The sequence below is a fragment of the Nyctereutes procyonoides genome, unplaced genomic scaffold (assembly GCF_905146905.1).
Source record: "Nyctereutes procyonoides isolate TBG_1078 unplaced genomic scaffold, NYPRO_anot_genome, whole genome shotgun sequence".
NCBI classification, from domain to species: Eukaryota; Metazoa; Chordata; class Mammalia; order Carnivora; family Canidae; genus Nyctereutes; species Nyctereutes procyonoides.
In genome coordinates, this window is record NW_026575142.1 from 66,637,247 (window position 1) to 66,662,790 (window position 25,544).

Sequence of the window (25,544 nt, forward strand, 5' to 3'; positions counted from 1 at the left end):
GCTGGTCTTTGAGCTACTAAGAGAGTGTGGAATTTTTAGAGGAAGTAAATTAAGTCATTTGGTGAAACCGAGCAAATGGAATGAGACCTCATTTGATGGATTCTCTTTCTGGGGAACAGACAGAAAAGAAGGTTTCTTTCTTTCTTTCTTTCTTTTTTTTTTGTTTACGATAGTCACAGAGAGACAGAGAGAGAGAGAGAGAGGCAGAGACATAGGCAGAGGGAGAAGCAGGCTCCATGCACCGGGAGCCCGACATGGGACTCGATCCCGGGTCCCCAGGATCGCGCCCTGGGCCAAAGGCAGGCGCTAAACCGCTGCGCCACCCAGGGATCCCGAAAAGAAGGTTTCTGACGGCTCTAAACCTACACAGAATTAGGTTCCTTACATTACTGGGTAACTCCTAAGGACATCTCCTACCAAGAATCATACTCACCTGCTCTGCAGAGAAGGAACCCGTTAAAAATAATCTATTGTCATAGAATGGGGAGTTCTGAGTCACCTTCCAGCATCTGAGCCCCCAAGAAGTGAAAACAACCCAAGGCACAAGCTTTACCCACTCTACTCACAGGTCAAAGGCAATGAAAGAGGTTACGAGTTCCCGGAAGGTAACTCTGAATTGTTCTTTAAACTTATAGTTCCGTAAAGAACTGTTTATGTAAGAGTAGCTAATATTTATTATGTTTATACGCCAGACATTGTACTAAACATCTTAATGCATTATCTCATTTAATCTGCAACAATGCCAGGTGATAGTGGTCACTATTATATCCTCTCTCTTATTTTAAAGATAAGAAAACTGGGGTGAAGGTCGTCTAACCCTTCAGGGATTAGAGCTAGAATCTCCACTCAGAATTTGAATCTGGAAACAATAGGCCTGCAGGAAAATAAGTTTCCCTTTTAAAGAAGTCAGCCTTTAATAGTTGCATGTTTGATGAAAAATCAGTCCTGGAATTATTTTAGGGGGTTGGGGAGGGGCAGAGGGAGGGAGAGAGTGAATCTCAAGCAGACCCCGCGCTCAGCATTCAGTGTGGAGCCCGACACTGGGCTTGATCTCATGACCCTGAGATCATGACCTAAACTGAAATCAAGAGTCAGACACTCAGTTGACAGAGCCCCCCAGCTGGCCCAGTCCTGGGACATTTTGATCTTGACTTACCTGTTTCTCTCATGCCTGGTTCCTCCTGATTTCTCCAGTTCCCTTCCCAGCTCCTCCTGACCGACACCTCATCCCTCCCCACCCACTAACAACTGGAGATGGGCCTCCTTTTTTATTTTTTGTTTTCTCTTGTGCAGGATTTTTATTTATTTATTTTCCAGTGCTGTAAGAATTTTATGTTCGATCAAAATAGGCAATGAAGCTTCATTTCCTATTTACCACTGGAAATAAAAATAGTCTGGGGAGCGCCTGGGTGGCTCAGAGGTTGAGCATCTGCCTTCGGCTCAGGGAATGATCCCGGAGTCTTGGGAACGAGTCCCATGTCCGGCTCCCCACAGGGAGCCTGCTTCTCCCTCTGCCTGTGTCTCTGCCTCTCTGTGTTTCTCAAGAATAAATAAATAAAATCTTTTAAAAAAATAGTGTGGTCCCCAAACATTTAACCGTGTATGTTTTTTAAAAACAATTGCAGGATAGTTGAATATAATATTTTATTAATTTCAGGTGATGGGTCTCCTTTCTTTTTTTTTTTTTTTATTTATTTACGATAGTCATACAGAGAGAGAGAGAGGCAGAGACACAGGCAGAGGGAGAAGCAGGCTCCATGCACCAGGAGCCTGACGTGGGATTCGATCCCGGGTCTCCAGGATCGCGCCCTGGGCCAAAGGCAGGCGCCAAACCGCTGCGCCACCCAGGGATCCCGATGGGTCTCCTTTCTAGCTTAGCCTTATAACCTCCTACTCCTGAGACGAACTTGATTGCACATTTCCCTGGCAGCCGGGAAAGAAACTCTTCCCTTGAACCTTCACTCAGGGCTTCTCCTCTTGCCTCAGCCCCCTACCGCTCTCACCTCTGCGTGGCTTTGACTCCTGCACCGCTCACCACCCACCCCACACACCTGCTCATACCTTGCCATATTACAGACAGTAACTGCAGAGGCAAAGAAGGGGAAGCCAAATGAAAGCAGAGCACCCTCCTTCCCGTGAGGCCCCCCACCCTCCAATGCTCCATCTGGCTTGGGAAGAACAGAAAGGAACGGTGTCCAGGACAGAAGCGAGGAAAAGCACGGGGCCATGTGCCTCTCACCCTAGGTGTCTGGCTTCCCCTTTACTCCCACCCCACATGCTCACCTCGCCAGCCCTGTAATGTCTCTTCACTGTCATCCCTCCTCCCCCCTGCCCCGTGGCTCCTCCAGCCTCCACCCAGGGAAGACTCACCCTATCTGTCCTCTGGATCTTCCCCTTTCCTCCCCCTACCTCAATCTTCCTTACCTCCCACCCACCGAGGCACAAAACCGGCCCCAGACCACCTGAGTTTTTCTCCTTGGTCAGGATGCTAGGTAAGGAAATCTGAGTCTCTACTCCCATAACCAGGACACAGTCCCAGGACTCCAAGTTTGAACTCTTGTCCACTAATGCACTGAGAAGGCAGTGTGTGGTGCCTCAGCCAGCTACAGCCACCAGAGATAAGGGTTTTGAATCTACAAAATAAACAAGTGCATGAAATGATCTTCTAGCTCAAAGTGACAGGGTTCCGTATATCAAGTCTGGCAACTCTGTGACTATTAGAAAATTCATCTGACTTCTGTAATAAATTCCAAATGGGCCTCAGAGCACAAAAACTTGAAGCCTGCCAGTCTAGAAAAATGTCAACTAAGTGCTTTTTTTTTTTTTTTTGGTCTCCTGTCGATTTTTTGTCTTCAAAACATGAATATTCATTTGAACTAAGCAAATCACTTGTCATATTAAACCACTTCATAGTATTCCTCAACATGACTCTTTGTCAGGGCCTGGAGAAGGTGATATTCCTTACAGTTGTATCCTTTCATGAAGATTCCATTTCACAGTCTCACTCCATGGATGCCTACAGGCTGCGAGCTCAGAGGCAGCCCTTCACACTAGAGAATAATGCAGGCCCATTTGAAAGCCCCACGGCCACCTCCAAATATATCACGAGCCCATGACTCACTCCATCTTTTGTTTCCTTTGCTAAACTACAAATGTGCTTCTAACCTTTCTCTCCTCGTTTCTTCTTTGTTCTGTCAATATGGTCCTTGAGTTGAATGCGAACCTGTCGTTCATTAGGTTGGTCTCGTATAAATGGATGCTTCATCAATTGTTCTGTTGCTGGTCGCTGGCTGTGATTCTTTACCAAGCAGCTCTCAATAAATGACTGGAATTTTTTCGACCTGCCAAGTGAAAGAGATGAATCCAAAGATAAAGAGGCAATCCCATGAAAAAGTGACCTTCCATTTTCTAAAACACTATGATGAGAACAAGAGGAAGGCAGGTTCAATTAGTCAACATAGGAATCAACCGATCACAGAGTAGGCCTAGAATTTTATTAGGCACAACGGAGTTCAAAGGCATCATTACCACCAACACACAATTCAGGCAATGTATGGGAGTCACATGCATAAGAGCATTTTTGCCCAGATTTATAAATAATATCACACAAGAAACTAAAAGGAATCAGATAAGAGAAAGGCCTTGGTGAGAACCACATATGGAAGGTCTAGTGTAATGAGGAACCTGAGCTGGGCTTGAAAGGGTGCAGAGGAAATCATTCTGGGAAGACAGCTCAGGGAGATAGGAAATAGTGAAAAGCTAAGGCTGAGGCTGGGCACACTACACACCAGGGCACACTGAGGTGAGCGGCCTAAAGAAGGCAGAAAATGCAAGCTGCTGGAGAGCAAAATCAAGGTTGGCCAGGGAAGGAGGAGGACATTCTGTAGAAATGAGAAAGATTCCTACTCGGTAAAGTGAACTTGATTAGGTGACTTTTTTTTTCCCACTGGCAATTTCAAAATTCCCTTTGACCTTTGCACTCCAATTATTAAGAACAGGGTGTATGTGTATGTTCGCTATCAACCAAAGGACTCGGAAACTTAAGGACTAAGTTCATACCCACACATGCACTTATCTCCCTCTAGGAAGGCACTATTGCCTCAAAGATAAACCCTGTGCCAAAGACGCACAGGGGAGGGGAGAGCTGGTGAGAGGTACCATACCCAGGAGTAGGCTGCAAGTCCACACTGTGGTAGGAATCACCGGTGGACGTCAGCTGTGACTCAGGAGTTGGGAATGCATGTTCTTGCTGAGAGTTCCAAGAAATTGTCCGGCATCATAAATAATTACTTCACGACTCTATAGCATGCGCTTCCCCTGGCAGCTGGGCACGGCACCCTCAGAGACCTCAGGGGAACTCTGATCACGCTCTTGGCCGTTCCCCCTCTGCTGGGAGCAGGAGGGAATCCAGCCCGTGCCCTCCGTCGCCCTCCTGTGGAGCGCTGTGGAGTCACAGGAACGGATCCCTGGGCAAGCTCCCTGAGTCGACCAGCTGGCTCCACGCGCAGACTGCAGGCTGGAAAGCTGCCCTGGCCACAGGGGACGCCCGCCCACACCCACCGTGGTGAACATGCTCTTCAAGATTCAAATGCAAGAGGGCGCTTGCATCTGCACCGCTCTCCACCTCTGCCCAGGTCCACGCAGCGTCTCCTCTTATTCCATGTGTTTAAAGGACCGAATATGAATATTTCTTCCTCCCTAAATGAATGTCTAAGCTCAGTTCAAGCTTTTAAATTATTTGACATCGAAGCAGATGCACCCTGCTAGGCTTGGGGGTCCCCCCCCAGGATCAATCAGGATCAGCTACCCTGTGGACTGTGGAAGACGGAAAGAGCAGGGTGGACACCCCACGCACCTCCGTGTATGTCCCTCAGCCCACGGCCCCCGCACTGGTGTCCCCTCTATCAGGGGTGCCACACTTATCTCTGCATCCCGAGCACGCCGCTACCTGCAGCCTCCAATGCTCGAGGAACAGCTGCATGCGTGCGTGCTTATCGGAGGCGAGTGCTGGGCAAGTGTGGGGAATGGCAGCCTGCAAATCTGTGCTTCTGAGGGATAGAGAGGGAGGGTTGGAGATGAGATAGTACTGAATATGCCTTCTCCTTCAGGCCCACCAGACCAACCCATGGAGGCGCCAATGTGGTATGACCGAAGGGGAGACTTTGCTTCAAACAAACAAAAACACAAACAGACAAACAAAACCCATCATGGAACTGTCCTAAGAAACACTCCGAAGAGAACGAGGGTAACCTGCATGAGGAGATAGACACATTCTACACGGCACCCTTCTAGGTAGGAGATCAGGCTCAGGAACATGAAAACAAAAACAAATTAAGACAGGGAGCTGTTAAATATTCATGAGAAATGCAAATGAAAGCCCTGTTTCTTCTGCTTGCAACTCGAAGGAAGTGCTTTCTTTTTATAAAGTGCTCAGCTATTAATTAGAAGGCGATAAATAAATCACACCCAATTTAAAAATGAGATCCAGGCTGGATAAACAGAACATTCCATTCCCCAGTGCTGACAACCAAAAAAAGTCAGTGGTGTCTCTCGGAGGAGACCGCGATCAGAGGTCAGCAGAACCAGCCACAGGACAGGCTCCTCTTTCCACTCTCTCTTCTGCTGGGAAGGAAGCCTCGGAGACATTCAGGAGAGTAACTCCGGGCCCCAAGGTCGGGCCAAGATGTGCAGAACCGGGGCAGCTGGGTGGCTCAGCGGTTGAGCATCTCCCCTTGGCTCAGGGCGTGATCCTGGGGTCTTGGGATCGAGCCCCACATTGGGCTTCCCGCAGGGAGGCTGCTTCTCCCTCTGCCTGTGTCTCTGCCTCTCTCTCTCTCTCTCTCTCATGATAAATAAATAAAATCTTTAAAAAATGTGCTGAACCACAAAGCTGGCGATGTACCTCATGTCTTCTTCAAATGGTACCATTTGAAGAGAAAATAATGCTTACTTTAAAACAAATCTGCAAAGAAAAGATTCATTGTCTCTTATTTAAGTTAGCGTGACCAAAGAATCAATATGCTTAATTACACATTTAATTAAACGTAAAATCCCTTCCCCTATGTTGAACACCACTTGACTATTTGCTGAGCGGTCTGATGGGTTTAAAGTACATTTATATAACTTTATTGTTTGCATCTCTGCTGCCAGTAATTTAGTTCTGTCTCAAAAAAAAAAAAAAAAAGCCTAAGATTAGTAATACTAATTTCCCCAGGGTTGGCCTGGAGAGATAAATGTTAATGTTTGGCGCTTACAGTCTGAGGCCCTGGTTCTAATACCTGCATCACCACTTTATCTTCCCAGAGTTTTTCTGTTTGTATATTTAATTGTGTTAGAGGAATTAAAAACGCCTGAAATATGATTACATTAATCATTATAACCTGTCGGGCTAAAAGTTTTTGGTAATCACAGGACTCCCTAAATGCAATTTGAGCTGCAGAATTTGCATTTGCCCAGAACCACCCCATTTCTCTACTCTGGGCTCTATCACTTCTTAACGGTGTGACTTTGGGCAGGTTCTTTAACTTCTCCGTGCCTCAGTTCCCTGACTGCAAATGGTGATGTTGTTAGGATTTATCTCAAAAGAACGTCGTGATGATTCAAGCAATGAACTGATGGAAGATAGTGAGCACGGCGCCCGTTACATCATAGACACCGCATGTATGTTTGCTGTTGCTATGACTTTTACTCCCACGATGATGACAAGGTCCTGGCAACCTGTGACCATCACCAAGCAGCAGCAGTATCTCTCTGCCGTTAGGTCTGGGGGTAGAAATTGGAAATTCAACTTCTGTTGAACTGAATAGTGTAGTGTTCTTAAAAGGGAATTACTGCACATATGTTTGGATTAGATACGCTAGCATGAAGAGTCAACGGGACCATTATCTCCAAGGAGACCGGGCAAAAAAGGTTAATTAAAAAAAAAAAAAAAAAAAACCTGTGCAGCAATTTTTGTTTTGATTTTTATAAAGTCCCAAGTCACATTACTGCTAGCAAATTCAGTTAATCGGAGGTATTTTCTGATATTTGCTTTCTGTTATTATTATTTCACTTAGAACATGCACACTCACACACACACAGCTTTGTCGTTTCTTAAAAAAACAAAAGTGCCTGGAGCGCTTGGGTGGCTCAGTCGGCTAAGCGCGTCGGACTCGTGGTTTCAGCTCATCCTGTGATCTCAGAGTGGTGGGACGGAGCCCCGTGTCGGGCTCCAAGCTCAGCGAGGAGTGTCTCTCCCTCGCCCTCTGCCCCTCCGGCTCATGCTCTGTCTCAAATGAATAAATCAATCTTAAACAAACAAACAGTGTCTGACAACCCAAGAATCAGAACTGGTGTTTCATAAAGTAGTAGGAGTGACTGAAAGTTTTGGGGTGAAGGCAGAAGGCGGGGGTTCCAGGTTGGCTGTACAGGGAGGAGCCAGCTAACCACACCAGGCCCTCTGGTCGTCAACTGGAGCACCAGTAAGCTTGGACCAAGGAACCTTATGCCTCTTTCCAGTGAGAAGCACTTAAGGTTTTTCTAATGATCTTGGTCAAGTGCTTCTTTGCCTGTGTGCAATCTCCACATTTAAGGAGCATGGGAAGGGAAAGAGGCCAACCATCTTTTACAGGAAGGAAGTCATCCCCGTATTTCTCCAGAAACTGCTACAGGAAACCATAGCACTCAGTAGGACAGGGGAGCCAGGGGGAGCACAGTGGGAAGAGAAAGGAGAGGAAATGGGTTGAGGGAGATGGTTCACCATGTGGGTGGAATCTGACCATGTATTAAGACGGGAGGAAGAAATGGGCATCACAACTGGCTGCGCCTTGGCCTGTGGTGACATGGAGACGGAGGCCGAGAGCGCGCTTGGCCTCTAATTCGGCGTAGGTTGTAATCCTCCCGGAGACCTAATTATTGAATGGCTGGGCACTGACTGGAGCCCTGACCCCATGACCTCCTCGGCACGGAGGCCTCTCCTGATGCGGGAGGAAAGGGCAGGTTCTGGAGAGTGGGGGTGCTTTCCTTCGCGTCCTCCCACAGCCTAAGGGCCGAAGGGTAGCTCTCCTGCCTTTCTTTCCCTGGTTTTAAGGCACAGGAAAAAAGTGTTTAACTAAGAGACTAGGATCCCATTCTAACCTTGAGCTTAAGAGGCCGGATGATACAGTGGAGGGAATGGGGGTTACAAACCTGGGAAACGAAAAGATTGTACAGACTTGTGCAAGGAACAGAACCCACCTAACCTTCGATCTTCTAGCTACAGAATGAGGACCCAGAGCATCTGCCTGGCAGGGTTGTGGTTAAGATTAAATATGTGTATATACATATACATACATATCTATAGATCTTATATATATGTACAAATAAGATGTAATTGTATTAAATTTAATTTTACTAAATATACATTTTAATTTTATTAAATTGCATTTTATTACATATATTTAATCTTATGTATAAGATTAATCATTATAATTATAGAAGATTAAATATGTACGTATGTGCATATATATATATAAATTTCTACACAAACACACACATAAATTATTGAGTCTACAACACGCGTATGCCCTCTATGTCCTGTATGTTGTAGATTTAGTAAGTTTGCTGGAAGCGACCCTCAACTGCATACTTGTACTAAAGAGTTGCCGGCCCATCTTACCACAACGGTGCACCCCCCTTTGGTAGCACTTCAATACATACCCTGAGAACAGGGTACTTCACCTGCTAATTCATCAGACAGAGAATATGGCTGGATATAAAAGGAACATTTTGGAGTTTTGTTTCTTTGGACGGGTGGGGAGAGGGATCCTCTCCCTTAAAAAATAAAATAAATAAATAAATAAAATATTTCACTTCCTCCCATATTAAAGGAAAACCCTAACTTTTTTTTTATTTACTCATGACACACACACACACACACCACACACACACACACACCACACAGAGGCAGAGGGAGAAGCAGGCTCCATGCAGGGAGCCCAACATGGGACTGGATCCCGGGACCCCAGGATCACACCCTGGGCGGAAGGCAGGCACTAAACCGCTGAGCCACCCGGGGATCCCCAAACCCTAACTTATTGCAAATCACTCCGGACTTGGTCATTCAAGAAAGTACTCTGTGGCTTATTTTCACTTAAAAAGTAGGATTAAAATATTTTTGCTTAAAAAGTAGGATTCTATTGCAGAGGATCGGGAGCCACATCCCGTGTACTATGGCTCGGGGACTGCATGGCCATGTTATAAAGGCGGGGTTCTGAGTGAGAAAGAGTCCTTCGCCAGGGCTCCTGATTGCCCACGCACACCCGAACAGCCAAGCCATCTCCCCTTCTCTGTCGGGCAGTGTGGTGCTCACAACCTAAGGGGCTTTCCTTCGGAGTCAGGGAGGCCAGGTGAGATGGAGGCCTGGTCTCCTCACTGTCCCTGGACGGACCCAGCCCCGGAAGCACCACCAGGATTAGTTCTGGTGGTCAAAGGTTTGAAGCAGCAAAGTCAGCCTGTAGTTTCCTCCAAGCCTGCATTTCTCAAACAAGGTCAGGGCAGAGTTGACCTTTCTTGGAGCAGGGTCAACAAAAACTAAAACTGTAGTGCAGGGCCTGTTCACTCACTTTGCTTTTCAAAAAAAAATTTTTTTTTAATTTTTATTTATTTATGATAGTCACAGAGAGAGAGAGAGAGAGAGAGGCAGAGACACAGGCAGAGGGAGAAGCAGGCTCCATGCACCGGGAGCCCGACGTGGGATTCGATCCCGGGTCTCCAGGATCGCGCCCTGGGCCAAAGGCAGGCGCCAAACCGCTGCGCCACCCAGGGATCCCCATCACTTTGCTTTTCTAAGGGGACAGAGAGGTTGGCCAAAGGGCAGTGCAGGCCTGGGAGAAGAGAGAAATAGGACATATGCAAGGACCAGGCACCCCCGGCTTCTGAGTTGGAGAGAGGTGGCGATGGGTGGAAGGACAAGCTGGCACCCAAGAGGAGCTGGAGCCACTCGGCCAGGCAGTAGTGCCACACCTTGGCACAAAAGGCCAGAAATCTCAATATAATGCTCCACCACCAGATTTTTAAAAGTTGGCGATTAATTCAAGTGTTTCTGAAACAGCCCCACTGTGCTGACCAACCATAACACCTGTGTGGGTGGCCAGGGTGTCCTCTGTGGGTCCAAGGCTGGAAACAGCTGTCCAGCAGCAGTGCAAGGAGCAGGAAGGGAGGGAGGGAGGGCACAGGGTCAGGAAAGCCCACTGTATACAGTATATGGGGTGCATGTGGGCGGGGGGGGTGCGGGGGACAGGGAGGCTTGGCACGGAGGACGAGCAGAAAGCTAGCAGAGGGCTCTGTGGTGCCACTGATGCTTCCTGGGAGGGAGGTGATCCGAATTCTTTCCCGGGGAGTCTGTTGCAGGGAGAAGAGAGGAAGCAGGGCCTGCTGCTCATGTGCCGTACACGTACCCAATGGCAGGCTGTTGCTGGGGAGAGAACGACGTCTCGCACAGTGACCCTCCAGAGTGAGGAGGAGGAGCCACCTTCCCCCTTGTTGCCAATAGCAACTCTCAAGCTCTTCCTCTGCAGGCCTTGGCAACTCGGGGCCGTCGGTCCCCCCGGCTGTTTCCTTCTCTTCTCGGTGCAGTATGCCTTTCTCCTGTCACACCCGGGTGGCTGTGTCATTACTAGGTGACTGGTATGAACTAAGACGGTGCTCTGCGTGGTGGAGGGGGAAGCTGTGGGTGAGAGGGGTCCCAGGCGAGGGTGACCATGAAGTGACCTTGAAGTATGAAAAGGGGCCGGAAGGTCTTGAACCTTCATGCTCTGACTTGCCCAGAATATGTCTCTAGAAAAAGATAGGGGGTCGTAAGTGGTCCAGGTGTTGGCCCCGGGCATGGGGAGTCAGAGACTCAAGAATGTGCTGGAATGAGTCCGGATGTCCCATATACACAGGGGGAAGAAAGGAACAATGAATTTTTGTCAGGCAATGATAAGCTACAAAGACCCTGATCTAAGTACACACAAAACTCAAAAGTCGACCCTCTGGTCTCACCTACAGAATTATATTTCCCAAACTTGAGCCAGTCGTGTACTACCAACACAGTTTTTTGTTTGTTTGTTTGTTTTTTAAGTAGGCTCCACGCCTCCCCTGGAGCCCAGCATGGGGCTTGAACCCACGACAGTGAGATCAAGACCTGAGCTGAGGTCAAGGGTCGGATGCTTACCTGTATGAGCCACCCAGGTGCCCCACGACCAACACAATTTTTAACCAGACTCTTACATCGTCCAGACTAGTATCTACTTGTTTTTTGTTTTTTTTTACATCAGGTCAATTTTTTTATGCGAATAGGTTTGTTAAATGGGAAATTTTATCACCGCCCCAAATAAGAAGCCAATACCACGTGTCTTAAGGGGAAGCAGTAGTAAAAACCAATATTACAAATATTTACGCACAGGCCAGTGAGATCATCCCTCATACTACCGGTGTGTGTACGCACTCACAGGATTACCATCTTCAGGAGTCGAAGAAATGCCAGCCAACCTAGCCAGCTGACTCTTGGAATCGTCACCGTCTCTGATGAGATGCCAGGAAAGAGATTTCTTGGGAGGGTGATAAATCAAAGAGCTTGCACGTTGTTACTTGGGTTCCACTACTCCCTTAGCTAATCGCTCCTCACCTTGAAGGTGGAGTGATAAAGACCCGCTGTGCAAATAGTCAGTACTGAAGGTTTGCTCTAAGATGAGTGACGGCAGATGGGAAATCACTCCCCAAGGCTCAGTATCTGTTGGTCTAATCATGCAGCTGGACCTACGGATTTGAGCACGTCCAAGAGAGCATCGCAGGAAAACCCGGCCCTCTGATCCATAAAACACCGAAGACCAAACTCACCACTTCTTGGACTTCAGGCGAGGCGCTGGGTTCCGGGGGATGAGGAAGAGGGCCCTCATGGGGTGCATGTCACAGAGAGCTGCAAGAGACCAGAAGAAGGGCGGGCTCAGGTTAGGAGGCCAACCCCAGGCCAAGCCCCATCTGGCTGTGCGGCTAATGCTGCCAAATGGCTCGGAGTCCACACAGGCCCAGTGAGCAGAGTCAGAAGATCGCGAAGCTTCTACGCGTTGAGCATTTAAAAGAGCTGATGTTTGACTACAGAAGTCCCATAAGGTACGCATTAAAACCCGACACTGTTAACATTTCTACGTTTACTTCGTCTTTAAGAAAACGAAGTTAGGGGGTCGAAACCTTTGTTTGGCTCTAAATAACCATCTAAGACGCAGAGTAAACAGCATCAAGGTAACAACTGCTCTGGAGACGGTAGGTTAGTTTTCTTTTTTTTTTTTTCTTTCTTTCTTTCTTTTTTTTTTTTTTTGTAGGTTAGTTTTCATAGTAAAACCCTACGTCATAAAATGAAAGGTAAATGGTCTGTTTCTTCTACACTGAAGGCTCACGCGAATGCAATGCTACCTACACAGAGTTTTAGAGTACAAGGCGCTAGACCAGAACACCTTTCTCTCTGTATTTCCAAATATCCTGATGGCTTTTCAGGTTTCATGACAGGTTTGTCTCTGGTTTTGCTTGTTTGTTCACTGGCCCCAGGAAGAACAGAGAGATCAAGGCAAATAGGGTCTGGTAGGAAAGTTATTAAAATATCTCAACCTGTAAACTACGGCATTACGGTTTCTAGAGAAAGCACTCACCCATTCTTATCATAATCACAAGATTTCACTAGTTTGCTTTCCAACCATCGGGGTATCTTTTCCTTTGTGCCCAGAATAAGAATATATTCTCCCCAAAAGCTGAAGGATTCTGTGGGTAGAAGTTCATTTTCGACCCCGTCTCCTGCTCATCAAGAATGACAATGTTTGAGTCATACTTCAGGCTGTGGTATCTGATTTTCCTGATTCATAAAGGCCTCTCAGCATCGCCAAAGGAGGGGAATTTTGTCCCCACAGCCCGATCATGCTGCAGAGGACGCCTCCCAACGCTACGGTGAGAACTACAAGGACCACGGCAACGTGAAGACCAGCAGTTGTGAGCAAAACCACCGATCATGCGCCGAAGGGGGCGGCTTTGGTTCAGGCCGTCTGCAGAGCAGGCACCAAGGTGGCAGTGACGAAGAGGAGGCTCTGCCGGGGGGATCCTGCCTGAAAGGAGGTGGGGGGCAGGCCGGCCGGGCTGTCCCATCGCTCTGCAAGGTTGACCCGAGTGAAGGCGAGAGGTGGCCCTCAGAGGCGGCTGTGCACTAGCAGGTCCTGCGGCTTGAGGACCCCAAGCCGGGGACTAAGGAGTGAGGTTTGCCAACGAAGGCATCCTGTGGCTTCGAGAAACAGGTCTGCCCTGTGTCCCTGCCATGCAGGGCACGAGGGCACTGAGTCGGTGCAGCAGGGTGGGGGTGCCTGGGGGACCCTGGGTGAGCCAGGCTTCCTGCAGGGTAGTCTGGGGGGCACAGGCTCGTGGCCAGCATGTGGCTGGGGGAGGCACCCCTAAGCCCCAGCTCTCCAGAGCTCAAGCCCTTTCCAGGGTCCCCCGGGGAGCCCTGGCCTCTCAGCGCAACCCAAACTCTAAACGTCGGGGTCGGGTGAGGACCCAGGGCCGCGGAGGCCGTGACTCGTGTACGGAGCGTGGGTTCTGAACTCTGGTTACGCGGGCGTTTACTGGCACTGTGGGTTGGGCCACTTCTGGGTTAGGTCAAGAGCGGCTGAAGAACAAATGACACCCGGAATCCGGGAAGCACACAAGAGTCCCCACGTGCTTTTTGCCTTTTCTTTCCTTTTTCCCCTCTAAGCTCAAGATCCTGACTGCGCTCCCAAATCAATGGATTCCTGGTTGATGGAAGCGGACTTCGCTTTCCACGCACGCCAGCCGCACCCCCACGGGCTCTGCGCAACCGAAGGAAAGCTCCTCCGGCGCCTGGCAAGGAAGGCCCAGTCCCCTGCAGGGAGCAGCCCGGCAGCAGGTCCCACCCGGTCTCCTGCAGGGAGCAGCCTGGCTGCAGGTCCCACCCGGTCCCCTGCAGGGAGCAGCCTGGCTGCAGGTCCCACCCGGTCTCCTGCAGGGAGCAGCCCGGCAGCAGGTCCCACCCCCACCCAGTCCCCTGCAGGGAGCAGCCCAGCAGTAGGTCCCGCCCCGGGGGAAGGTACTTACGGGGAGCGCCTTCTGCCATCTCGATCGCGGTGATTCCCAGAGACCACAGGTCACTCTGAAAGACATGCACATACGCGTCAGTGCGGGCAGCCTGCTGCAGCTGCTAAGTGCTCCAGAAGGGCCTGTAGGAAAGCCATTCCCTTAGCAACCGATTTCACCCACGAAGCTTTAAAAAAAGCAAGGAGAGCCTTTTATTTTAAAATTTTTTTAAAATTTTTTTTCTTTTTACTTCTCATGGGGAGCATCCTTCGTGGTATTGTCTCATACACAGTGGCTTTTCGGAAAATATGGGGAACATGCATCTCACGTTTTAACAATGAATGTACAGCCGAAAGGAATCTGTTGATCGGACCATGTGCAATTGGTATTTTTCGACAGTTTTTAACACTTTTATTCAGGTATGATGTTTCCTTTTTTTTAAAAAAAAGATTTTATTTATTTATTCATGAGAGAGAGAGAGGCAGAGACACAGGCAGAGGGAGAGGCAGGCTCCATGCAGGGAGCCCGACGCGGGACTCGATCCCCAGACTCGGGATCACGCTGTTCAGGTAGGATTATCATGTAATTAACTGCCCATGTTTCAAGGGTATCCCTTGAGAAGTCTTGACGTGTACGCGGCCCATGGAACCATCCTCACAACCAGCAGTGTCAACAGATGCAGCACCCCCAAACGGTTGCGCTTGCTCCTCCGTCGCCTCTCCCCCCGCCCCAGTCCCTGTTCCGAGGCACCCCCCAATCTGCCTCCGTAGTGACACTCCGGATTGCTTTGCATCTTTTGAAGTTTTCTGTAGATTCAGTCATTCCGTGTCCTTGGCTACCGCAGCGGATGACAGTCCAGGCCCGCTGCCGTGTGTAGCAGCACCTCATCCTTCTTATTGCCGAGTGCGGGCCCCTCGTGTGGATACACACTCGCCACACTTTGCTCATCCATTCACCTGTGGATGGGCATTGGGAGTGTTCCCAGTCGGAGCCACTGCAAATAAAGCTGCTACCGACGCTCACGTGCAAGCCTTTGTGCACACAAATGCTTTTCTTTCTTTTGTGTAATGGCTGGATCGCACAGTAGGTGCCTGGTGAGTGGGTTGTTTTGACCCACAAAAACAGCAATTTCATGTGGTCGGACCAAATAAGATGAGACAGGGCAAGTTCTGGTGGTGGCATTCGCTGATATATCTCCAGAGCCTAGGACGGAGCCAGGCCCAGAGGTCGGTGCTGGAGATGTTCGCTGAATGAGTGAACAATATCTTCTATCTTGCAAGTAGACATTACGTAAAACAGAGAGCCGGTACCCTTGTATTCTTTCTTATGTTCTTGTCAGAATTTTCTAGACTCATGTCTTTACCCCCTGCCTGTGCAATCTCTGCCTGCACCAGCATGCTTCTCCTCCACCGTGTGCATGGCTCAGTCCCTAAGTACTGCATCGGAGGGAGCAAAGTAGAAGGGGGACACCAGGTTAGGAAACCCCAGAAGGGATGCTTGCTGCTTCCCAGTCCCAGCAGCTTGGTAAGAACACACAACGTGAAACTGGATTCAACTCGAGGAAGACTCTCATCCTCCTCTCATTTTCAATATATCCTGCACTTTGTGTGTTATTCCAAATTCTCTCCTGTCACCTCACTCGGATTGACAGAGATCAAAGTTAAGTTTCCTTGCTATTCCCATCAAACAAATGTCAAGGTCACAAGAAAGGAGATACACCTGGAAAAGGGACTATGAAGTCCATGCCAAGCCATTACCCAGAACTAGACTTCTCGGTGTGCCGCGAGCGATGGCCAGCCCTGCTCAGTATTTGGACGGAGGCTCGCACGCACACGGAGGTCGTCTAGCCTCTTGCCTGAAGTGTACTCTACTTTAGAGCAGGTGCCTGGACACACACTAACCCCATTCTAGGACCAAGGTGGGGGGATTCTTTTAATTCATGAGCCCATCAATCTGTTCGTGTGTTACAAGCTCTCAGATCACCTTGTGACAACAACACACCTGCACAATACCACTGTTCTCAGAGTCCAACTCACTTCTCTGCATAGGACACAACTCAGGAAGGCCTTTCCCTTTGTTCTATTTCAAGACGTTATTCAAAGTTGTCATTACACACACACACACACACACACACACACACACACACACACACGCAGTTTGCAGAGCCCAGCAAGTGACTGGGCTTGCCTGCAGGCTCCTGGCCTCGCTCAGCGAGGCTCCTCTGGAGCTAATGGGGAAGGCCCAGTCCACTATTACCAATGGCTCAGGAGCACTAACTGGTAAAGCTGAAAAGCACAGCAACCCCGTACCTGGGGCTTCACGGTTGATTAACAGGGACGGTCATTTGAGAACATGGCAAAAAACACTGAGTCACTCGCTGTGCAGGAGGCTTTAAACAGGAAGCCCAGCAAGAATAGTCTGGAAATGGCGGGTTGTGCTATTTCGGTAAGATTTCAACATCTCTAGGACTTGGGGGCTCTACATTTTCCCTATATGCCCAGAAATCGAGTGTTTCTGTAATGTGAAATGGGGTGCAAATAAATATAAAGGGGGTTGCCAGGCTCTGTGTCCCTAAGGGCCATGGCAGGGTCAAGTGTAAGTGGCCTTCAACTCCCGGGGGTTTGAGCTGGTCTGAAAGCCAACTGAAGGCCTCTGAAAGGAAATGATGGGGTGAGAGGGGCTCCGGGGCCATCCTCAGATGCGGAAGCAGCAGCTCCGAAAATCCAGGCAAGGTCCGCCTCCGAGGCCTTGCCTTAGCTCTTCCCTCTGCCCGCAGCAACTCCCCCAGGCCTGTGCTGGCTGACACCCCCTGCCCAGGAGGCCTCTGTTCACACGCCGTGTTCCCAGGGAGGCTCACTGCATTGTCCCCCGGCGTGGCCAGACCCTGTCCCCTTGCCCACGTGTGGCTTCCGGAGAACGAATCCCCTCTAACACCTGTGCAAGTTACTACTCGTCACGGCTCCTACTGTTTGCTGCTACTGTTTGTGTCCCCTGCCCCCAACACACACAGTAGAACATAAGGTCCCCAAGGGCAGGGAGGGATCTTTGCCCGGTTCACTGGTACGTCCCAAGTACCGAAAGCAGCACCTAGACACAGTAGGCACCTAGGAAAGAACTGTTGAGTGAATAAACGAATGGAAGATGCTTGAGGGAAAGGAGCAAAACTGCATCCTAAGATTATTAGACTCCTTGTAGGGCATCTCCAACCTTCCACACACAAGGGGAAACGACTTAGGCAAGACCACAGCGCAGCTCAGCACCAGGTTTGGAGCAGAGCTGGGCCTCCCGCCGCCCGGACCACTTCTCTCTGAACTGTCATCCCAACATAAAAACCCGAGGAGTCATCTTTTAGGTAAAATTTACTCCCGCAGGCCTGGCGCCGAGCACGCTCTTGGGCATGCAGTGAGCTCGGGAACATGAATTTCCTCCCTCTCTGTTGTCAGGTGGGACTGCGCCCGCCGGCCCAGGTTTCCCTGGCCCTGCTAGTGGCAGATGCCGTTTGCTGGCTGACCCAACAGGCACCTTCAGTCCTCATTCCCTTGCTGCCTCTACCTCGGAGCATAGGGACGCTGAGCGTGTTCATCCAGACTCCCCTGCAGCCAAGGATGGCGGGTAAGGACGTGACGTAGTTCTGGCCAATAAGACCCAGGCAAACATCTTCCAGAAGCTTCGGGGAAAGCTTTTGTTTTTCCCGATACGAGTGACAAATACAGCTGATGTCTTGACAACCCTTTCCCACTTCTCATTGCCTTGAATAAAAGCATCAGATCCAGAGTTGCAGCATCCAGCTCGTCAACCTTGAGGCTGTACGTCAACAAATTCACCGTGACAGGCTAGAATGGCAGGGCCCGGGGGTCTGAGTCCATCAGGGAGCCGCTACACCAACTCCGGGCGGCCTGCCTCTAGCCTTCTGAGGACGTAGGGGACCGGGGTACAGCCCAGAGCGTTCCTTAGCGTGACACGTATACAGCAATAGCGTGAGGGAGCGTAGTCTGCCAGTAGGCAAATGGAGGGGTCCCAGTTATGAGGTGGTCCTGGCTTTAGCCCACAGGCAGCAGGAAAAGCCAGCGAGGAGATGCTTCTTTTACTCAGTACACATGATCTCAGGTCTCCTCTTAGGCAGCTCCCCACCCCACCCCGCCCCCCAAAAAAACCCAAAACAGCCCCATTCAAACCAAAGTTACATCATCCCAAGGCCTGTACAACCTCTCATGGGCAGGCCAGAAATTGAACCTTCTTTAAGCCCTCATTTGATACCATCATTAGGGTCTTTCTTTTCTTTTTTCTTTTCTTTTCTCCTTCCTTCCTCCCTCCTCTTTCTTTCTTTCTTTCTTTCTTTCTTTCTTTCTTTCTTTCTTTCTTTCTTCTTTCTTTCTCTTCTTTCCTTTCTTTCTTTCTTTCTCTCCTTCCTTCCTTTTCTTTCTTTCTTTCTTTCTTTTCTTTCTTTCTTTCTTTCTTTCTTTCTCTTTCTTTCTTCTTCTTCCTTTCCTTTCCTTTCCTTTCCTTTCCTTTCCTTTCCTTTCCTTTCCTTTCCTTTCCTTTCCTTTCCTTTCCTTTCCTTTCTTCTTTCCCCCATATTTTCCTTTCCCTTCCCTTCCCTTTCTTTTCCTTCTCTTCTTTTCCAAAAGGAACATTTATATTCCTGGCCATATATACCCAGAACTGCTTGTAAGCTACGCTTAACTGCCCGTGCTAGACAGCAATAAACGTCCTTGACGGGACTTGTTTTAAGCCTTTGGATACATTAGCAAGTCCCAAAGACACTTCAGAACTTAAATACGAGAGAAAATGTTCCAATTACAACTGGCAAGACAGATCACAGGAGATGAGAGAGGGAAGAGGGAGGAACAAGATGGGGAGAGAGTCGGGGAGAGATAAGTTTCCTTCGTGGCCGTGGTGTGACTCATTTTGGCAGGAGCTGGGTAATTCATTATTCCGGAGGCGCTGTGCAGCCTGGCCTGTGGCATGATTAATAGCCCCGTCCTGTGTGCATTACAAACAGAACAGAGACAAATTCTAGCGCCTCTGAGAAGGCAGAGGCAAGCATGCGACTTCTGGCCGGTGGGGGGTCAGCTGGCACGCAGGCGGCCCCGAACGCTGCAAACAAACACTCCTTTTGGGGCTGGGCTGCTCATTGCGTGAAGAAAAGGACGCTGGCAGATGGCTGAGCCAATCACACAAGGAAAGAGAGGGCTGCTGTGGTGCAGGAAAGAGCCCATGCTAGACAGACAGACCTACATCTGACTCTGAGCTTTGCCACCACCAGCTTGGTGGCCTGGAGCAAGCTGCTCAACGTCTCTGTGCCCACCTGCTCGCCTCTAATGTGAAGAGAACACCTATCTTGCAGGGTTAACACCATAACTCAATAAGGTGATGTATGCACAGGGCTTTAGGCGAGGCAGTGCAAATCGTGGGTATTGCACACACACACCAGAGCCGTTACCTCCGAGTGGCTCCTGAGTCAGGGATGCTGGCTGGGAGCTCTGGCACTTACGGCACTCAGAGAAGTAAGTCCCTGAGATGATGCAGGAAGCCTACAAGAGGCAGAAGGGCATGTCCTGCCCCCTCCAGCCTCCAGGTCCCCCTTTCCCCGGCAGAGCCTAGTAAGGAGCCGGATGGACAGGCACAGGTGGGAGGAGCTGGGTGCCGGCCCCATCATCCCCAAGCAGAGGGCAGCAAGGGAGCCCAGACCTGAAAGACAGCAGCTCCATAACAGGCACGGCCAGCAGAGTAGACCGCACCACGACTCGTGGACCAGGCCACAGTCTTCTGTTGTGACTTCTCATTACTCTCTTTGTGGGACTGGTCTTGCCAGAGAAAGGAAATTGTATTTGTTGTGTGCAGGCCCTAAGGGAAGGATCTGAACCTAGAGGTATAAGTTATGGAGATGCAGATTCCGACTCAACGTAAGTGGACAACTAAAGGTGGGTAAGACAAACAGGAGGTTTGACTCATATGATGTTGCTTTTTTGGGTTAAAAAAAAAAGGCCTCAAATAGCAGTGCCTTCCTATGACACACAAACACAAATATTAACCATCCAACCACTTTATTCTGATGCAACCTGGTAATACATGATTTGTTATCCCCATTCTATAGAGGCTTGAGAAGGCTCAAATAACTTCCCTAAGTGATAGAGCAAAGAGGAGGAGGCAAAGTCTACATTTTACACCAGTAAAATGCACTTATGTCATACACTTATACTCTACATTATATATAATCAGCCACGGGGGCGAGTCACCTGGGGTCACGGAGGATGTTCGAGCACAGGTAGTGATTAGTAATTCCGTTTCTCACCCTAAACAAACTGAGTGCAGGAATCTTCAGCGCCGTGTTCATCTACATGTGTGTGTTATGTGAGCCAAGGGGGAAGGTTAGAGTACCTTTATTATTCAGCTGGGGACCAGCAAGGGGGTGGAGGGGGTGCTCTGTGTCTCACTGAGGACACTTATACATGTAGATGGGAACGTAGAGCCACAAGGAATACATTTAATAGCAATTTCAGCTTCTCACTGGTGGTAATAACATGCTATTGGTGTCATCCTTCCCCCCTTCGGAACAGGGGTGGGGCCTTCGCTGGACTCTCAATACACAGAGGCCAGGTGTCCTTTGAGAACGTAAGCCTCACTCTACAACCTGAATCTTGTCCTCTCACATCACGCCCTGCGTGGATCTTGGTGCGGCCCAACGAGTCAAGATTTCTCCTTCCACCCTGCCTCAAGAGAGCCAGTCACCTGTAACACAGGAGCCCGAGTACTCGCTCTACAGCCAGACCCTGGAGGAGACGCCCGTGGCTGCAAATGAACCACAGCTCCTGTGCGCAAAGTCTCACAAGCAGAGGTGAGGGGAATGATACACAACATGAGCACAGGTCGGGCCAGAGGATGGGGGGACACGGTGGGGGGCCGAGGGGCTATGCATTTTACTGGACTTCTCTAACTTTACTAATTTAATATAAAAGCAAGGACAGTTTATGGAGGGGGTGTATGTGTGGGTGTGTGGGGGGTAGGGACAGGACAGAAAAATACATAAAATAAAATATAAAGAAAAATAAAAATACATAAAAAAAATTTAAGCTCTCCACTCCCGTGTCCTATGTCATATATCCACCCATGGGGCAGGGGCGAGTGAGACAGCTCTCCACTCCCCTGTCCTAGGTCATATATCCACCCATGGGGCAGGGGTGACTGAGACAGCTCTCCAGTCCCCTGTCCTAGGTCATATATCCATCCACGGGGCAGGGGTGACTGAGACAGCTCTCCACTCCCGTGTCCTATGTCATATATCCACCCACGGGGCAGGGGCGAGTGAGACTATATCATGTGCACTATCCCGTGAGCTGCTCTTTGCATCTAAGGCTCTATCTTGGGGTCTGTCCACCTTCAGCACGCCCGCCGCCCCACGGTTGAATAGCTGCGTAGTATTCCACTGGACAGATAGATGCTCCTTGGCCTTATTCCACCCGTGTCCTACTGCTGCAAATTTGGCTGCAGAGAACCTTCATTAGTGAGTAATTCTGCGAAAGCAATAGATACACAGGACTGTAAAATACTTGACAACTCCCATCCAACTGAAATGAAATTCAAATTTCAAAAATAACAATTTAAACAGCTTAGGAATTCTGAACGGTTTTATTAATTTTAAATCTTTTGAATGCTTATTATGAAATGAGAAAGCTCCCACTATTGCCCCACATACTTATCAGGGAAATGAAACCTTTCCTTTTGCTTGAAGTGTTTTGACAGAATTTCTGAAAACAAGAAAGGAAGGGCCTCTAGGGGAAAGTGAACACACAGGCATACGAGCTGCTGGTGCTCCTCCTTAGGATAGGGGTTATTTTCAATCCGTTACTTTCTATGCCTGGGAGATTCCAGACAAAACCAGACTGCACTGAAAAGCAGGAGCTCTTCAGACTACTTTCCACAGTAGAGGCCTTTCTTTTATTGAATTAGAGTTGTTTTTAGAAAAATCCATAGCAGCCTTTAAAGATATCTTAAACAGTAGATAGCTCAAGATATCTCAAAAGGTAGCCGGTGATAAATAATAAATTAAACAGTAAAACACAACTATATTCTTCTCTTACTTTGGTCTTGATTTTAAAGGAGGGGCTTCCGTGAAATCTAACAGAGCCTGGGGGCTTTCAACTCCTCTTTTATGGCAAACATTCCCCCTAGGTGGGAAGTATCTAGAGCACACGAGACCCCAAAATGTTGACCTGGGTTTCTGAGGCTGGGATACACAGCTGGGTCAGATGGACCGCAGACCCATGGTACCAAACGCCTGAAGTCGGATGCTGTTGGAAAAGAATTTTCTATGTGGAAAACTGCATGTACAGATGCAACTTGCTCAGTCTCTACACGTGGTGAGCTTTTAATAAATATGTGCAGAGTGAATGAAGAGATGGTTTTGAAAGGCAACATATTGTCAAGTTGTCTCCTGGTGACAGACCACATTCCTAAGAATGGTGAACAGAAAAATGGATAAAAGCTGGTGCCAAGAAAGAAGTAGAAAGATTATATTTCCAGAATCGTTGCCTCTCTGGTCCACTGTAAAGGTGTGAAGTGGTTGACATAAATCTTCAAAGAACACTCAAACTTTCCTATCTGCCCAGGCTTCCTAACTCACCCTTTCGTCGTGCCCCTTCTTGTACTGGTGACAATGACCGGTGAGAGGCTCACAGTCTTGCCACGGCTTCTTCTTCCTCTTGTGCCATCTGCACCCATAACAATCCCGATAAATTAATTCTCACTAAGGTCTCAATGACTACCATAGCGAACCTGTTCTCTCAGCAGGATCCCTTATTTTTTAATAAAAGACACAGAAATTAATCTTCGGCTTATTAATGTCTCAGGATACTTTTATAGTCAGACGGACCTTCCAGTATCTCTGAAATCACCCTGTGCAGCACGATGCCCCCCATCGTACCAGGCTTTGTCCACACCTAGAATTACGCAGTGGGCTCAAAATTCTTTTAACGACCCCAAACAATAGTCCTTAGACTTAATGGGAGGAAAGAGGACCAAGATACCAGTTTCACTCTAAGCTTTGGTTGTGCTAGAAGGAGGTCCTCTTCTATATTATCGAGAACAACTAAGTCAGGGGGATTTATTTTATGTCACAGAAAATAAGTCCCATATATAGTACAGCCACTCAAACTCGTTAAGAGGCTAACCCAAGGGTAAAAGTTGGAAACACCCTGATTCTCCATGGTACGTTATAAAGCAGTCAAAAATATCTGTGGCCCCGAGCAGACTAGTTGACACTTGCTAAGTATAACTATTGTTTGAAGAATTGCTTATGGCCAATTATGATACACTTCCCTGGTCTGGGACATATATTTTGTAGTGGCTCCTCTGAAGGGATCTGCCAATTGAATTATTTAAATGTGCTTATCATTAGCAGTTTAAATAAATGACATTTATTTTGGCGAGAGATTAATTTTTAACTTGGCAGCTGTTTTCAGACAGATTGTTGTCAGGTTATTACACTGACTAACTTTGAGAGAAGGAAGACATTTACAGGAGATTATTTTGGTTTTAGACTTTCAGCTTGTGTTTCTCCAAAGAGGCAAATAAGTCTGTCAATGTCCTGAGATACTGGGTCCCGAAGACATTGCAATGTTTGCATCTTTGTGACCTGATTTCAATAATAACCCCACATGTGGAGAACTAAAAATGTTCTTTAAAACAGGAATTCTTCAAATATGCTCTTCAGAAGCTGTTTTGTGGCTAAGTTGGAGATTTATATAGGAGTACATCATAGAGGAGCAGGGTAATATATTGGTAATATTCTGAAAAGAGCGTTGGAAGATGAGGGTTCAACTTTCAACTCTGAGAAGCCCAGTGACTTGACGTGCACTTGCAAAGGCCTCCGGCCTCCGTTTCCCTGCAAGAGGAGGGCACACAGAAGTGACCAGTAAAGTCCTTTAGTGAAAAGTCTAGAGCACCTGGGTGGCTCAGTGGTTGAGCGTCTGCCTTGGGCTCAGGGTGTGATCCCGGGGTCCCGGGATCGAGTCCCACATTGGGCTCCCCGCAGGGAGCCTGCTTCTCCCTCTGCCTATGTTTCTGCCTCTCTCTGTGTCTCTTATGAATAAATACATAAATAAATAAATCTTAAAAAAAAAAAAAGAAAAGTCCATGCACCTGTGAAATCAGCTTGAGTAGTATCAGATTTTGCCCACTGTTGTGCTGTGGTCTATACAAACACCAAGCATTATCTCTTCATCTTTTGCACCAAAAACTCACAGTTCCTACATCCTATTTGCCTCTAATTTTATGATGTCTCAACTTTTAGCCACAATTCACGACAATACTGTCAGCTGACATTGCAGCTATCAATGGGATAGTAACCCCAAATCATGCTTGACCATTGGCTAGGAGAATGGTAAAGAGGGGGGGCTTTCTGGAGAAGGGGACAACTGTCACCATCTACTTAAACACTGCTTTGAATTTATTAGCCAATTGCCAGTTGATGATGCAAAGTAACAAGGCACCAATCACATTTCAATAAACAGCATGACAGGCCACAGAAATACCGTGAAGTAGCTACCAATACCCCGTTTTGCTCTCTCTCATTGAAAAGAAACTTCAATAATTAAACTTTGAGCAATGGAGAAATGAAGATGTCTATTCTTTTTAAAGATTTTATTTATTTGAGAGAAAGGGAGAGAGAGACAGAGCACCAGCAGGATGAGGAGCAGAGGGAGAAGCAGAACATCCGTTGAATAGGAACCCCAATGAGACTCAATCCCAGGACCCCGGGATCATGACCTGAAGCCAAGGCAGGTGCTCTACTGACCAGGTCACCTGGGAGCCCCGATGAAGTCTATTTATAATCAGAAAAAGATGACCCAAGACAACACATTGGCTTCTTTTAACCTAAAAAGCTCTCAGAATATATCTATATGTTTTGTCAAACCTCTAACCTATAATCGTAATAGGTATTTGTTGCCTATTTTTAAGTTTTTATTTAAATTCCAGTTAACATACAACGTAATATTAGTCTTCGGTGTACAATACAGTGACTTAACACTTCCATAAGAATCTATTTTCCAATAAGAAATGAAAAGAAGTTCAAGAGAATATAGAAAATGGTTTTAACATCTTTTACAAATAGGCAATCAGATATAAAGGGTGAACGCATGAAAAAGACTCTAACACTAGAGTGTCTTATTATTTTAAATTCAAATAATGCTTTTCAGTTCTCCCTTTGGATTACATAAATCCAGGCCCAAAGGTACGTGAGAATTTTCCCACTGCAAGACTCAGGGCGGGACGTGAGGCACAGTTCTGAAACAATGAAGAAGTCATACCTTGAAATCGTATGTGGCATCTGGGTTTTCGTCACAGGCAATGACCTCTGGAGCCATCCAGTAAGGGGTCCCGATGAAGGTATTTCTCCTGCCCACTGTTCGATCCAGCTGGGCACTGACGCCAAAGTCCACTATTTAAGAGAAGACAAATGAATAAAGTCTATG

General features: G+C 48.1%; 1 protein-coding gene across 11 annotated transcripts in view; it reads right to left on the reverse strand.

The window, feature by feature from the left end:
- TNIK (TRAF2 and NCK interacting kinase) overlaps positions 1-25,544 on the reverse strand; it is a 375,104-nt gene that overhangs the window by 90,055 nt on the left and 259,505 nt on the right. For all 11 annotated transcript variants that reach the window (XM_055308516.1, XM_055308517.1, XM_055308514.1 and 8 more), the window contains exons 7-10: positions 25,380-25,510; positions 14,092-14,146; positions 11,839-11,917; positions 3,166-3,341 (exon numbers count right to left, since the gene is read on the reverse strand). In XM_055308516.1, coding sequence (XP_055164491.1) covers positions 3,166-3,341; positions 11,839-11,917; positions 14,092-14,146; positions 25,380-25,510 — 441 coding nt within the window. The remainder of the gene's footprint in view (positions 1-3,165; positions 3,342-11,838; positions 11,918-14,091; positions 14,147-25,379; positions 25,511-25,544) is intronic.